Source organism: Acomys minous (genome assembly GCF_964271855.1).
Source record: "Acomys minous genome assembly, chromosome: 13".
NCBI classification, from domain to species: Eukaryota; Metazoa; Chordata; class Mammalia; order Rodentia; family Muridae; genus Acomys; species Acomys minous.
The window spans coordinates 3,872,598-3,889,202 of NC_140495.1; the positions used below are offsets into that span (position 1 = coordinate 3,872,598).

Sequence of the window (16,605 nt, forward strand, 5' to 3'; positions counted from 1 at the left end):
CCTGAGTGCTGGGATTTAAAGGTGTGCACTTCCACGCCTGGCTATGCAATTGCTTCTTGCACGAAGCTTGTAGGCTATTCACTAGTTTCAGATGAAGGCAGAAGGCTCAGGATGCTGCTGTTGGTGACCAAGAGCAGAGTATGGGCCACAGCAATCCCACTGTCAAACAGGTAGACCGACTCGCATGAGCATTAACTGGCCATTTTGATTTTCATAGGCATGTCATCCTACAGTGCCTTGGGTTTAGAGCATCCGAGGGTGGTTTGGCAATCCTTTCCTCCCTTCCTCACAGGTCCATCCCATCCATGATGCTTCCTTGGAGGAGTTCGTGGATTCTCCCACATGTGGCCTCACCCTAATCCATGTTCCCATCATATGATAGAATGCCCATCAGTTTACTCGCCACTTTCCAGGGTCCCACACAGACATCTTGCTTAGTGGACAGATGTGCTGTGTGACCTACCGTGATTGTCCTAGGCTGGAGGCCAGCTGCGGACACGGAACCCACGCTCCCAGTGTCTCAAACTTGTTGGGGAACTGCCATAGTGGCTGGGATGGAACTATTCTTCACTGTGTGGGACACCGGCCCCCTCATGAGAACAGCTTGTCACTTCTTAGGCAGGGCAGCCTCCTGCTCCAGTGTCCTGAGTGGAACCTATTTACTCCAGACTGTCAAGCCTCAAAGTTCAGGGACAAATTTATTTGCCCCTGATACTCTAAGTTTTGTAGCCCAAAACATGACTCGCTGGAGAAAATGCAGCCTGTGCCTTTTCACAGGAAGACTGAGCTGTGTAGATCTATCGTTTCTGATGGACAGGTCTCTCTCTCTCGAGCTATCTGGCCATTCTGACTGAGGTTGCTTACCACTTATTCTGTGACTGGTGTCTGTTAAGTGTCAGACACTGTGCAGAAGACAGCAGAGGAAAGCACGCAGCCTGCACCTACAACCAATGCTCTCGGGCGATGACAGCAGCCCGGTGGCCTTCTCTTCCCATCTGAGGCCTTCCCTGTCTTGACACACACTGATCTTCTAGGCACTTGCTCAGAGCTCAGCAAATGTATTCATACAGGATTCTGGTGCAAGCCAGGGCTTCTGTTTTACAGTGTCCTCAGCCACAGGGGGAATTAGACAACAGTAAGACAGTAAATCTGGGACAGTTCTTAAAAGACTGGCAATAGCTGGGAGTGATAGCAGTCTTTAGTCCCTTAACTCAGGAGGCAGAAGCAGCTGGATCTGAGTTTGAAGCCAGCCTGGTCTATATACTGTTTCAAAACCACCAAAAGACTACCAAAAAGGTGGAAACCCCTCCCAAACCTCCCGCCCAGGGTGTAGAACCGCTTGGTCTTTCCAGGGTGAACCTATGACTTAGCCCTCACAGGAAGCGGAGAGCAGGCTGGCCACCGCACCACACTCAGCAGTGCACTCACGCATGCTTTTCTCTGCTTTGGCTCATGGTTTCCTGGCATAGCTTTTCTGTTCAGCAAATCACTGTTAAGACCAGGGATCCAGGATAAAGAACACAGATCCCTTGCAGTCATTTCCACGACTGTCCCTGTGCACAGCAATGCTGCAGGACAGCTCGGCGCCATGCTGGACGGCCTGATGGCACTCAACCCCAGGAGTTCTTTCCACCCTGAGGACAGGCAGCACCACCCATTCTGTAGGGCAGGGCCTGCGACGACAGGCATTTTCTGAGGGAGCCTCTTAGGGATGACAATGACTGTGGCAGCTGTAACAGGACTCTCTCTACCTGTTGCCGTCCCAGAGCTGGTCCTCTTGATAGCCACTAGAGGCTCCAGGAAGAGACAGCTCATGTTCCTCCCTTATCCTTAGTCAGCAGATGAAAACACAAATGTGCACTACTGGCTTAGGTCTGGGGCGTAAGTGCTCATAATGGACTCACAGACTCTCTTTTTATTGTTAAGCTGCAGCACACATGGTTTAATACAACAACAACAACAACAACGGAAACATTTAATAATCAAGTGAAAAGAAACCTGAACAATAAACACTCAGAACAAAATCTTTTCCATTGGAAACATGTTAGGACGGACCCGGGCTTCGCTCCCATCTCACGGCGATTTTCTTATGACTCAGGAGCCTACATACCCCATGTTTTCTGTAGCCATGCAGGTGTGAGTGGAAGTCTGAATGACTAAATAAATGCCAAGTCCGTCGTTTACCGTAGAGAATCATCTCCTGAGGCAGCCAAACTGGGTTAAGGAACAAAACCACTTAGGAAACTTGCCGCATGTTTGGGTTCATCTTAGAATCCGTGGACCTTCAGCTGCTCCTCCTTGACGATGCCAACCTGTAAAGTAAGACTGTGCTCAGCAGAGCCATGGCAGCAGCCAGCAGCGTCCCACCACACCCCTGCACACCACTGTAGCACAGAGGGAGCAGTACAGAGCCTTACCCTCAGCAGAGACAGCGTCCTACCACACCCTTGCACACCACTGTAGCACAGAGGGAGCAGTACAAAACCTACCCTCTTCAGTCACTTCACTTACTTCAGCTCTAGGCAGGAAAGGACTCCTGCCTCTTTAAAATGTTAGTTCCTGGAAGCAATCTCAAGGTCACACCCAGCCACTCACCTCCAAAAGAAACTGGCAAATGTTCTTCCTTTGGTCACCTTGAAGCTGAATAACCTCTCCGTACTCAGGGTGCTCAATCACAGTACCGTTACAGGCAAATTTCTACAACACACAGAGTCAAATGCACAGGTTTTACTTGTTAGAACAAGCCTGACTCCTTCGGCGGCTTGACAGCATCAGGAGCAGTGAGGTCCAGAACTCAATGACTCTGCAAATGACTCTGCAGGCCACACGAAGGAAGCTCTATCAGGGAAGCCACAAACTCAGCGGCTCCCGTTCTGGTAAACCTTACTTTGAGATGGAGAACAACAGAGCTTTCCTGGGCCTAGGCGCGGGGACCCACCCCATTCCTGACATCATCACCTTTTTGAAAGCTTTCACAAGTTTCTTTTTGTCATAATCATCCGCGATGCCCTGCACAGTGGTCAGCGTCTTCCTGCCGTTCCGCTGCTGGATCCTTATATGAATGTAATCCTCAGTCCCTGCCGGGAGTAAGTCGTCACCCTTAGTTGCATCAGCAAAGGGGTCTGCAGAGGGACAGGAAAAATAAAAATAAAAATTAGAAAGGGCTATGTAGAAATGAGGTCCGCTGCAGGCCTGGACAGACAGCAGCAAGGGGCCAGGGTCCCTGCTTCCTTCCTGCAGGGGAGGATGGGGCTCGCTGATACTAAGTTTTCCGAACGGGAAAAATCTAAGCAGACCGATATTTGAGCTTAAAAAACAAAGAATATCAGTGTTGAAGGCACCCTCTAAGGAGACAAAAGCATTTGTGGAACCCTAAGTTCACACAGCCACCACAAGGACGTGCATCATCGCCACTGTATCCCCACAACAGCATTCAAAAACACCCACCCCAATCAGTTAACACGGCGACCCGAGCCTTACGTAAACTACACATAAACACATACATGTGACCTCAAGAGGTGTAGTTTACTAATGACTGCGAGCAGAGGCAACAGGGCCACTTCCATGCCAAATCAGAGAGGCCTGTATTTATGCATCTTTTATCAGATGCCGCGGAGGAGGACCGACTGCTTAAAACCAGCTGGGTCCAGCCCCGCCCCCAGCTCCTGCCAGCTGCAGGTCCCTCAGGCACCATCCTCTCCCCTTCCCAGTTGCCTTAAGAGTCGCAGATCCCCTAAGCCTTTAGCCTCCCCAGCCTCCCAAGAACCGAGCAACCCCACCCCCCCCCCCCACCACACCCCACACTTGAGAGTCACGGGTGCCCCAGTCGCCTGAAAGCTGTCAGGTCCCCCAGCTTCTGAGCCCCACCCCTCCAGTCTCCTTGCAGAGCCCTGGCCAGTTCCGAAACCCCAAGAGAGTCCCCGAGACTCGCTGCTTCCCTGCCAGTGTCAGGCTCCCCGCAAGGCTCTAGCCCTAGTCTCTGCGGCCCCGGCAAAAACTCTAGCCCCCTTGTAGGTCTCTTAAAACCACTGCCAAGTCCTCCCAGCCTCTGGCTACTGTCTCTGCAGTCCTGACATGTCCCTGACACCTCTGTCCCCCAACCCCCGGCCCGGCCCTGGCCTCCTGTAGGTTGCAGGTCCTCATAAGGCCGGGCCCGAAGCTGTAAAGAAGCCGTCCCTGGGACCCGGGGAGCCCCAGTCGCCATCTTCTGCGCGCCGAGACAAAGCCCACTAGGGATGCGGGCGGCGGCCGGCGACTGGACCTTACCGAAAGGTTGGAGGTTCTGGATAGTGGACATGCGACAATAGTGTGAGGCCGGTGAGGGGATAAAAATTCCTGCGGGGCCCGCCCGGATCACCGTGTCAGGAGGCTGCAGAGGCGAGAAACGGAAATCAATGAAGTAGCGGAAGCCCGAGGCGCAGGAAGACGCGGAGGCGGCGGTACCCGGCGCGAGCAGGCGAGCGAAGCTGCGGCTTCTCGCACAAAATGGCCGGCGCCGCGTATTTAGCTACGCGCGCCGCCGCCACGTGACCACGCGCACCGCCCGCCCTGGGTCGCAGAGCTGGGGGGCTCCCGGCGGCGGCGGCGGCGGCGGCGGCGGTCCGTCCCGCCCGAGGCGCCGGATGGAGCGACTTCCGGGTGCAACTGTGAGAAACGCGCCCCCGGGGTCTGGGCTTTGGGGCTCGCGGGGGCCCACGCCTCTTTAGCCCTCGGCTGCCCTCCGTCACCCCAGGATCCCCCCCCCGCCCTGGTTTCTTTTGCAGAACTTTTGTGGGAATCTTCAGTTCTGACAAGCCCCGGGAGTCCCACGCAGCGATCTGTATCAAACGGAATCTCGTTTGTCTCAGGTGTCACGGCCTGGCCTCTAGCAGAGTCAGGAGTGCGTAGAGTGAACACGCTACGAATCCCGCCCGACTTCTCCTCTGCGGTGCTTCCTAAGGGCCGGGGCAGGTTCTGGGCGGCCCAGTTGCCTGGTGCTCGGTGAAGGTGAGAGCGGCAGATAAAAGTAACTAAAGAGCAACCATGCACAACCATCAGCGGTTGTGCCGTGGGGAGCCGGCTTACCTGTGCAGCACCTACACAGGTGGTTGGTTTTCTAGACCCAACAGACTAAAATGTAGGAGTTCTTAATCTTTTTTTTTTTTGTGGTCCTAGCCTATCGGCCTCGTGTTGAAATAATTTTGCGGGCCTGATGTAAGAAGCCATACGTTGACAACACAGTATGTGCCTGTTTAGCAAGCTGTTCAATAAGATGTAGCAGTAGACCTAATCACTACTGCATTTTCCTTTTCAAAAAGAGTTTGTGGCCGGGCATGGTGGTGCATTCTCTGTTATACAGAGAAACCCTATCTCGAAAAACCAAAACAAACATATTTTTTTATGTGGTTGAGTGAGTGTATGTACCATGTGCATGCAGTGCCCACACAGGCCAGAAGAGGGCGTCATATGCCCTGGTACTGGAATTACAAATGGTTACTGGGGTGATCTTTTTGTGCACTGTGTTAAAATTATCTTCATAATATCTTCATAAATCCTGGTTTCTGTGCCAGCAGAGAGCTGAGAACAGGCTAGACTTCAGATTGTTATTTTTGGGGGCTGTATTATATTTTGTAAACACTCCCCCCAACACCTTGTAATTGGTTTAACAAAGAGCTGAACAGCCTATAGCAAAGGTGGGAAAGAGAGGCAGGTCTTCCAGCGGAGGTAGGAACTCTGGGAAAGAATTAGGCGTGGCGAAGAAATGAGTGCCAGAAACAAGTGTTAGTACTAAGGTACTGAGGAGAGGTAACCCGCCACGTGACCGGTGGTAAGCCAGGCCAGTGTTGTCTGGTTAGTGTAGCTGAGAATCTGGCCAGCTATAGTGCTTATAAGCTTATAAGAAATATAATAAGTCTCAGCAGGTCGTGGTGGCGCACACCTTTAATCCCAGCACTCAGAAGGCAGGCGGACCTCCGAGTTTGAGGCCAGCCTGGTCTACAAAGCAAGTCCAGGATAGCCAGGGCTGTTACACAGAGAAAAGAAAAGAAAAAGAAATATAATAAGTCTCTGTGTCATTACCCATCTGTTGTCAGTCTCACAGAAAGTCCTGTTTTACACCATGTGGGTCCTGGGAACAGAATTCAGGTTTTGTGCAGGAGCAGCAAGTGCTCATAACTTCCGGGCTGTGTCTCAAGCCCCGCGTTACTATAATCTCAAAAAGGCAATAAGCATCGTAAGTGTAGTGTAAATGTAGTGTAGTGACTTCTATTAGTACAAAGTGGCCGCTCATTCTAGAACTCCTATGCATATGTCCACAAGGGAAGGACGTGCTCCATTGTGCTTAAAGGGTAGTAAAACAAACAAACAAACAAACAAACAAACCCACATCCCCGACCCCACCCCACCCTCCATCCACCAGTCAAATTTTAGGAGCATTGCTTACTCAGTTTTATTTTTATGCCATTATCTGAAAAACACTAGATTAAGAATACTTAGCCGGGTGTGGTGGTGTACGCCTGTGATCCCAGCACTCGGGAGACAGAGCAGGTGGATTGCAATGAGTTTGAGACCAGCCTGGTCTCCAAAGGGAGTCAAAAACAGCCAAGGCTACACAGAGAAACCCTGTCTCAAAACAACAACATCAACAAAGGATACTTAAATTGACAGTCTTTAACATGTAGCATTTTCATGTGGGTTCTGGGGCAAGAACTGAAGTTGTCAGGCTTGTCTAGAAAACCCAAGCAACCTCATCAGCCCTTGAGTAATTTTTAATTATCTATGTATACATATATAATCATATATATTAAATATATATTGAAAAATATGTATATTCCTGTGGCTGTTGGCCACAGGGGCTGTTTTTCTTGGTTCCTTACAAAAGGGACACTGTAAAATATATAAATATATATGTAATATATGATATAAGATAAATATTTTTTCTGCTCTAACATAGTAACACTAATTTCTAATTTAAAGTAGTCTGTCTCTATAAGAAGCACAGACTAGAGCTGGGCGTGGTGGCGCACACCTGTAATCCCAGCACTCGGGAAGCAGAGGCAGGCGGATCGCTGTGAGTTCAAGGCTAGCCTGGTCTACACAGAGAAACCCTGTCTCCAAAAAAAAAAAAAAAAGCACAGAATATACAAAATGTATGTTTGTTTCCTCCTTTTTCTTACTAGGCATACATCACCACTCTGTGTTCTATGGCTTCTCAGATGCAGCTGAGGGTGGGTGGGCCAGAGGAAAGCTTTTAAGGAAATGCAGAAAAGCTTTAAAAGCTTTCTGAATTCCGGAGCTGGAGAAATGGTGCAGGCTTGCTGTTCTTTCAGAGGACTGCTGTTTGGTTCCCAGTACCCACCAGGGCCAGCTCTCAACTGCCTGGAACTCCAGCTCCAAGGGGGTCTGATACCCTCTTTCTTCCAGATTCTGTGGGCATCTGTACTCATGTACACAACACACACACACACACACACACACACACACACACACACACACTCACACACTCACAAACACACACACACACGGAAATCTTCCAAGTGTCACTGTCATCACAGCGGTTAGTAGAATGTATCCCTCCGTTTAGAAATAAGGCTTTAGTTAGAAGTACCCAAGAGAGCTACATTTTGAGCCAAGCAAATACAGAAACAGGTTAAAGGCCTTTCTTACTTCGTCTTCATGGGCTTTGTGTTTAAGCCTCTGGAATATGATGCATAGCACAGAGCTCTTGTAGCGTAGCTGGTCTGAATTGAAATGTGAGGTAAATAGAAAGTATGCATGAACTTCTAAAGACTTAAATCTACCTGCTTGCTTTTACTTAAAAAAAAAATGTAGCTACTAAAAGATTTCACACTATTATGTAGCTTAAATCCAATTTGTTTTTTCTTTGGTCTTTTGAGACAGGGTCTTTCCTGTCCTGGACTCACTTTGTAGACCAGTCTGGCCTTGGAGCTCACAGAGATCCACTTGCCTCTGCCTCCTGAGTGCTGGGATGAAAGGCGTGCGCCACCCCCACACCCCCGGCTGTAAATCCAATTTCTAAGAGAGAATGCTGTTTGGAATTCAAAGAATCTCAAGTTTTTAATAAAAAGAATTGAAGTATTTAAAGTTAAGTGTGTTTGGCTTTAAGTGGTAATAGTGTGGGTTAAGGGGGCCATTTCTGGGTCACAGAGAACAGCTGACTAAGGAAACGAGGGAAGATAAAAGAGTGATGGTTGGGAAAGGAAAGTTCCTGAGATTAGAGGTTAGACCCTCCAAGTCAGGGTCTTAACATCCACATAGCAACAACATACAGGAAACCCATGTGTCTGCAGGGAGTGGACCTACCAGGTGTCCGGGAGGAACAGCTTTGCCTGGCTGTTGGCCACAGGAGCTGTTTTTCTTGGTTCCTCATAAAGGGGACACTGTGATGTAGCTAGTAGCTACCCTGGCAGTTTGCCTGCACGGAAACAGTAATGGGCAGCTGTATCTTACATCCGGTAGACATGGAGGCATGGTATCTGCTTAGAACCCACGGTCCTTGACCATCCAAAGATGTGTCTCCTGTACAGGATTTGTGACCACAACACTAGAGTGATGTGTGTCTGCGGTGAGTTCAATCCACACACGTCCTTGGCTGTTGCACTCAGAATTCAACATTGCATCCTGCCAAGGCCACACTTGCACTGGCTGTTCCTGGCCAGGAACTGAACACACACGAAAGATAATGCAGACTGGAGCCGGGCGTGGAGCCGGGCGTGGTGGCGCACGCCTCTAATCCCAGCACTCCGGAGGCAGAGGCAGGCGGATCACTGTGAGTTCAAGGCCAGCCTGGCATATAGAGTTCAGGAAAGCCGAGGTTACACAGAGAAACCCTGTCTCAACAAACAAACAAATAAACAAACAATAAAATGGGCCTGGAGCGATGGCTCAGTGGTAAGTGCACTTGCTACTTTTCCAGAGGTCCTGAGTTCAATTCCCAGCACCCACATGGCAGCTCACAACTGTCTGTAACTGCAACTCTGGTTCCAGAGGATGCAACACCCTCTCACAGGCATACATGCTGGCAAAACACCAATACAAATAAATCTTTTTTTTTAAAAGAAAAGAAAAAAAAAACCAATAAAATAAAATAAAGAAACCCTGTCTCAAAATACCAAAAAGGGGGGAGAAAGAATGCAGACTGGTTACAGAGAGAGATGGGGGTCCTTCTCATGGGCTCAACACTCCCAGTCAGCCCTGCTGCATCTCATTAAATTTGTGCAGAAGCCCAAGATTCTTCCAACAGCTCCTTCCTTCTCTGCTTCCCAGGGCCACCACTTCTGGCTCCTCTTCCTCACATCCCCTCCTCCCTTCTCTTCCCCCCCCCCCCCCCCGCCCAAGCTCCCAAACCTGTTGCATACCTTCCCCTTCCTTGATACCTCAAGCCAGATAACGGATGCACCCAGCTCCAGATCGGACGTGGAAAACACAGAAAGAAAACTCCACCTTGAAAGAAAGGGAGTTTTTCTGACTTTTTTTTAAAAAGTAGTTTTTCAAGACAGGGTTTCTTTTTATAGCCTTGGCTGTCCTGGACTTGCTTTGTAGACCAGGCTGCCCTCGAACTCACAGAGATCTGTCTGCTTCTGCCTCCCCGAGTGCTGGGATTACAAGCGTGTATCATTGTGCCCGGCGTATCTGATTATTTTAATTAAAATACTTTTTTATTATTTATTTTTGTTTTTGTGGTTTTCAAAACAAGGGTCCAACTGTGTGGCTCTGGCTTGTTGAGGAATGTTAACTCAGTACATGGCTGTCTGGCAAGAGATCACATCCAAAGATCTTCTAGGTCAGTGTGATCCGGTTGGAAAGCAAACATGGCTTTAATCCAGGAGACAGAGGCAAGCAGATCTGCGTTCAAGGCCAGCCTGCTATAGAGCAAGTATCAGGTAAAGAAAGGCATAGGTCCAGGTGTGGTGGTACCTGCCTTTAATCCCAAATGAAGGTAAAGTTTTTTTTGCAGAAGGAAGCACCCATGCTTGATGTCTAATTGAGTGGCAGAAAAGGTGATGAATCAGAGAATATTTGACAGAATAGGATACGCCCAACTCTCACCAAAAAAGGGAGGAAAGGGAAGCTACTTAAGAGGCAGTTTTACAGAGAAGTAGTTTTACCAGGACAGTGATAGAGAGATGGTTGCAGAGAGAGAACTCAGGTGAAGACAACAGAGCCAGACAATGAGAAGGAGCCAGAAGATGAGAGCAGGTTGCTGAGTTAGTCTGAGGCCGAGCAGAGCAAGTCTGTGCTGAGAGAGAAGCCAGGTTGAACAAGTCAGCTGGGAGAGGAGTTTGAGCCAGAACAGCTGAGCTTAACCAGCAGCCCAGAGCTCAGAAAGAGGAAAGGGTGAGCTCATTAAGCAGTAAGTCTCAGAGACTGAAAACATTCTAGGCCTAGGTTAGATTGTACAGAGGCTAGAAGCTTCCAGGCCTAGGCCTAGGTTAGCAGAAGGACACAGTAAGCCTCCAAGATAACAATTGAGCCAGGAGAATAAAAGTTACGTTTACACTGGCTGTCCTGGAACTCACTATGTAGACAAGGCTGGCCTCGAACTCATAGCGGTCCCGTGTGCTGGGATTAAAGTATGCGTCACTATGTCTGGCTTGTTATTGTTTTTAATGGTGTGTATGTGCGTGTGTCTGTGTAGGTGTGTGCATGTGAGTGCAGGCAGCTGTAGAGACAAACAGCACCGTCAGACCCTTCTGGGTCTCTAGTTCTGGGTGCTGGGAATCAAACTCTGGTCCTCAGGAAGAACAGTGCCCACTCTGACCCACTGAGCCATGTCTCCAGCCCGAAATCTCATGATTACTGCCAAACTTTTCCTTCAAGCTCTCATACATCCTGGAGTTATAATGAACTGCCCTTGACAGTGGGAAGACCCTGGGGTCTTTGTACCTGTACCCCGGGAATGGACCCAGCAGTCCGAAGTGACAAGCCAACAGCGCTGTGCCTCTGGGAGAGCAATACAGAAAAACCACAGGGCCGTGCTTCTACTTTGATCGTTAACTAGTGTCTCACTTCTTGTGTTCAATGAGGCAAACAGCTAAGGGTTAAAGTTAGGTTTCCTTTTTTGTTGTTTTTTTGTTTGTTTTTTGAAACAGTGTTTCTCTGTGTAGCCTTGGCTGTCCTGGACTCACTTTGTAGACCAGGCTGGCCTCGAACTCACATCCATCTGCCTGCCTCTGCCTCCTGAGTACTGGGTTTAAAGGCATGCGCCACCACGCCCGGCCCTAAAGTTAGGTTTCCTAAGAGGGCCCTGTGGCCTAGTGGTTAACCACATGCATCGAACAAATAAACAACTAAATGGCCATATTTCTGTCCAAAATGCCGGGACCTGTGTCTCTGTAGGATTCTGTACGGTCAGGAAGCACATAGAAGAGACAGTCAGAACCCACGTCAGAGTTTTAAAATTGTTTGTTTGAGACATGGTCTTGTGATGTTCCTAGGTTGGCTGGAAACTTCAGGGCTCAAGCGATCCTCTGTCCTCTGCCCTCACAATAGCAGGGACTTCAGATGCACACCTTGGAGTTGCACTCTGGGCCTGATTATTTTTGTTTTTTCCTTGAAATGGGTTCTGATTTAGCCCAGGCTGACCTAAAACCTGGCATATAGCCGAGGATGGCCCTGAACTCCTGATTTTCCTTCCTCTGCTTCCTCAGTTCTGGATTACAGGTGTGTACCGCCATACTGTTTATGTGGTGCTGGATGTGGAACCCAGGGCTTCCTGCATGCCCGGTGAGCGCTTTCCCCGCTAACCCCCTAGCCCCTGTCTCCTCAGCTCATAGACATTGCTATGGGACCACTCTGTGGGGGAAGAGTAGGGACAGGTGAGTGACGGCTTTGTGTGTGGGGGTACTGATAGCATGACACACAGCCTGAAACAGAAGAAGTCACAAAGTCCAGGGAGTTGCTGAGTCCCGGTGCTGGAGGCTGGGAAGTCCAAGGTCAAGATGCTGGCACCTGTGGTAATTCAGACACCAGCACGATGCCTTGAAGGACACACATCCTTCAAGGAGAAGGGAATCATCAACCTCGCATGGCCAAAGGGCAAACAGGAGAAATGGCGACTAAGGTCTCCTTCTCATGACAGAGTTAGTTCTTTCACAGGACAGGGACCATATGAGCTAAACATTTCTGACCAACCTCTGAATTTTGGGTCTGTACCCTAACAACAATGATGGACATGGTGATTAGTGTGTATCATGTGGGGGCAGCTTTCTGTCTCTTCTACAGAGATAACTTACTCATACTCAAGGAGCCAATAATTTTTCTTATTTTCAGGGAGCTTGTGAGTCTAAAAGCATTTAAACCAAGGCAGCATGTGGCCACAAAGAACATTCTGGAAATCTGTGAGTGTGAAAACTTGACGGCCCTAACCCGTCTGGCATCTGTGGCAAGCCCCGTCTCAGTCGAGGGAGCCATGATGGTGGTCATGACACTCAGCTTCCAGTCTTCAGGAAGAGCCGGGGCCGACTTACCGTTCCTGCTCTTTGTTCTACCTTCTGCTATCAGGAGCTGGAAAGGGTCTGAGACTTCCCCAAGTTAGCTTCCTCCATGTTGACGAAGGCTTCGAGACACTTGGGTTAGAGACAAATACTCGTGACCCATGTGTCAAAAGCAGTAAGCTGTAATTCAGTGTTGACGCGGTTTGTCCCTGGGCCGCAGGGCCTATAGGGCACCACGGGTGAGCCTGTGTGATGTCTATCCGTGGGTTGCCCCACAGGAGAGAATGCTGCCCGTAGAATCTGTTGTTTTGGTAGTGAGCAGTAATAAGGAGATGCAGTGGGACATGGCACCTCATCTCTCAAGATGGCTCTCTGTAAACAGGACCCTGAGAGAAGCCCCAGATCAAAGCGGCGAGGGCCCAGCACTCTCGGCAAACTCAGCTAGAACCTGTGATGGGTTGACTCTCCAACAGCTGCCTGCTCATTTGTGCTCTGTCTGTCTGTCTGTCTGTCTGTCTGTCTGTCTTTCTGTCTCCTTCATGCCCTCTTACTCTTCCTCTCTTTGAAACGTGCTGATCTCACCTTGCAGCACTAGATGGGTCACGCTGGCCACTTGACAAGGCTTGTACGTTCGCAGATCAGGCCTGTACACACGTTTCCCCTCTGATTCTCTTTTTTTCCCCAAACACTATTAAGGTCAGGAGAGACCTAGCAGCTTCATTTGCCCTCTGACCTCCTGCGTCCTCTCTCTTGCTCATTTCTTCCAGTTCTTGCCTCCCCTGGAGGCCCTTGGGCTTGTGAGTCAGCTTGGAGCATGGCTCCAGACGCCTGTTGTCGTTGGTTCCCTGAGGCGGCTCAGCTAGCGCACAGGACTGATGGTTTCCTTGTCCTTGCCACACACTCGAGAGAAGTCGTCCTTGGATGGGCACTGAGGGAAAGAGGCAGCTCAATGGGTTGTGGCCTGTGTGTACTTGGGCCTGACACCTTGCTTGTGGGGTGGCACTGTTTGTGACAAAGCTTCACAGTTTAGCTCAGGCTGGCCTGGAATGTGTGATCCTCCTGCCTCATCCTCCTGGGAACTGAGGTTACAGGCATTCCTTTCCGCCCAGGCTTGGGGTGTGGAACTTACAGGCATCATACGCTGCTGGCCTGTGGTAGATATAAACATGTTTTTGTTTTGATCCCATGTGTGGGATAGGTATTGGATGTAAACATGTTTTTGTTTGAGCCCAAGTGTGGGATGGGGAACAGACTTGTGAGAGAACAGGTGATGTTTATCCACTTAGAAGTCGAACCACTTCATGCTAGGGCTTGGTTTTTGCCAGCTGAAAAACATCCTAGTACAGACTCTGAGAGGATGTGTGTGTGTGTGTGTGTGTGTGTGTGTGTGTGTGTCCATCCAAAACAAGAGGCTGGGACTTTTTGGGTCTTGGTACTGTTTGGCTGTTCATCGAGTCACTTAGAGACACTCCAAGAGAGAACCGCTCTAGAGAAGGCTTGGAGGCTCTGGGCTCTGGCTGAGGCTCCAGCTTCAGGCTGCTCCAGGTTCCAGCAGCAACTCCGGTGGATTTGCTGGTCTGCTGAAATCCTACCAACTACCCCAGGGGAATCACTCCCAGGAACTGAATCCAACAAGGTCTACTTCCCCTGTTCCCATAAACCTCCTTTCTCTCCTATCTAGGGGAAGTGGGCTGGAAGGGAGGTGTAAGCATTTAAAGACCCCCATATAAAGCAGGTTTGGGAAAAGTGCAGCCTACACTGGCCAGCCATTGGCACTGCTGAGGACTCGATTTCTCTCCAGCCCCATTTCCTGTAACGAGATCGCTGCGACAACCACACTTAGCCTCGCCCCTGGGACAGAAGCCCCTTCTGGACGCTATGTGGTGAGACTGGTCAAGGCTGAGGCGGCAGTCACCGGTCACCATGCCTGCCGTAGACCGTGCACACCATCTCGCTTTCATCCCACAAATCTCACCACAGCCAATAACTTTGGTTCAGTGTAACAAAGGTTTTTTTCACAATCATGGCAGCCAATGTGTACAGGATGACTGTAAGAGAGCAGTCAGGAGAAGGAGACACACGAAGGAAAGGCAAACAAAACCCTTCCCTGTCAGCAACCTGGGGCACACAGGAAGTCGGGGCCTGGGCCTGGAGCTGGGGCTGGGGCTGGGGCTGGCGCTGGGGCTGGGGCTGGGGTTGGGGCTGGGGCTGCGCCACTGTCACTCTGGCTCCTGCTTTTCATTCAGTCGTATGCTCAGCGGGACACGCTTCCCCCAAAGGTTAAATTGTGTCTACTCTTCACTGATCTTGACCCCACCAGATCCATTCCTAGAAGCTGACAAACTCCACAGTTAACAACAGATGCTCTTAGGGCAGGCATGGTGGCACAAATGCCTTATTTAATCCCAGCACTTGGGAGGCAGAGGCAGGTGGATCACTATGAGTTCAAGGCCAGCCTGGTCTACAAAGTGAGTCCAGGACAGCCAGGGCTACACAGAGAAACCCTGTCTTGAAAAACAAAACAAAACAAAAAAAGATGCTCTTGAAATCACGTTAGTTTTAAATGGAAGTGCTTTAAATCTGTTTTTTTTAATCAGAAAATCTGATTAAATATTACTAGCTATAGAGAGTTATTATGAATAAACCTCAAGATCACTGAGTAAATCTTGCCTGTACAGTGTGTGTACAAACTTCTAGAAGCCAGAGGTTGATGTGGGTATCCTCAATCTGTCTTCACCTCATTTTCTGGGAGCGGCTTCTCTCACCGAACCTTTGGCTAGCCTGGATGGCCGCCAAGCCCCAGGGAACCCTCCCTGGGTCACCTCTGCAGTGTCTGTATTACAGGAGCTTTTTTTTTACACGCATGTGGAGGCCAAACTCAGGTCCTTGTGTTTGTGCAGCCAGTAAAGCCAGGGATGTCCCCAGGGATTACTGTCAACTCTGCAGTGCGGGACAGTCAATACTTGCTTACGTATGTATGTCACTGTAACTGCAGAAAGCAGGGACTCGGTGAGTAAGGACTGAGGTCACAGGGACTGGAGCCATTCAGATGGAAAACAGAGACCTGGTGACATTCAAGGAGACACTGTGATGATCCTGCGTGGGACCTTGGTCAGTCAGTGTGGGTCATGAACCAGGCAGCTTCCCTACAGCTCCAGTAGCTCCCCTCTTACACACGTGGCAGGCCAGGCGGCCTCGTTTTGTTAAGACTGAAGTGTAACAGTAACATTTATTCTCCTGGCTCAGTTGTTGTCTGTGAGGCTTACTGTGTCCTTCTGCTAACCTAGGCCTAGTCCTGGAAGCTTCTAGCCTCTGTACAATCTAACCTAGGCCTAGAATGTTTTCAGCCTCTGGGACTTACTGCTTAATGAGCTCACCCTTTCTAGTTCTTTCTGAGCTCTGGGCTGCTGGTTAAGCTCAGCTGTTTTGGCTCAAACTCCTCTCCCAGCTGACTTGTTCAATCTGGCTTCTCTCTCGGCACAGACTTGCTCTGCTCGGCCTCAGACTAACTCAGCAATCTGCTCTCATCTTCTGGCTCTGTTGTCTTCACCTGAGTTCTCTCTCTGCAACTATCTCTCTATCACTGTCCTGGTAAAACTACTTCTCTGTAAAACTGCCTCTTAAGTAGCTTCCCTTTCCTCTCTCTCCTTGTGAGAGTTGGGCGTATCCTATTCTGTCAAATGTTCTCTGATTCATCACCTTTTCTGCCACTCAATTAGGCATCACTTTCAAATATGGGTGATTCCTTCTGCAAACTAACCTTACCTTCCTCCAAGCTTTTTGTTACCTGATACTTGCTCTATAGCAAGCTGGCCTTGAACTCAGATCTATTTGCCTCTGTCCCCTGGATTAAAGGTGTGTTTGTATTCCAACTGGATCGCAGAGACCTACAAGATGTTTGGATGTGATCTCTTGCTAGAACAGCCGTGTTCTGAATTAATCTTCCTTTACACTGAAGATTTTTCTTCCTTTCTTTCTTTTTTTTGATTTTTCAAGACAGGGTTTCTCTTTGTAGCCTTGGCTGTCTTGGACTCGCCAAGACCAGGCTGGCCTTGAACTCACAGAGATCTGCCTGCCTCTGCCTCCTGAGTGCTGGGATTAAAGGCGTGCGCCACCACGCCCAGAAGCTTTTTCAATGACAGATGTGGTCACAGTCATAACTGAGGAGACT

The 16,605-nt window shown here is 49.5% G+C and overlaps 1 protein-coding gene across 1 annotated transcript; it reads right to left on the reverse strand.

The window, feature by feature from the left end:
• Positions 1–1,895: 1,895 nt before the first annotated feature.
• Positions 1,896–4,567, reverse strand: EIF1B (eukaryotic translation initiation factor 1B). Its single transcript, XM_084754887.1, has 4 exons — positions 4,267–4,567; positions 2,959–3,122; positions 2,596–2,697; positions 1,896–2,312 (listed from the first exon to the last, which is right to left on the reverse strand). Exons 1-4 carry the CDS (start codon positions 4,295–4,297, stop codon positions 2,268–2,270), a joined length of 342 nt encoding a protein of 113 aa, XP_084611013.1. The 5' UTR covers positions 4,298–4,567; the 3' UTR covers positions 1,896–2,267.
• Positions 4,568–16,605: the final 12,038 nt, after the last annotated feature.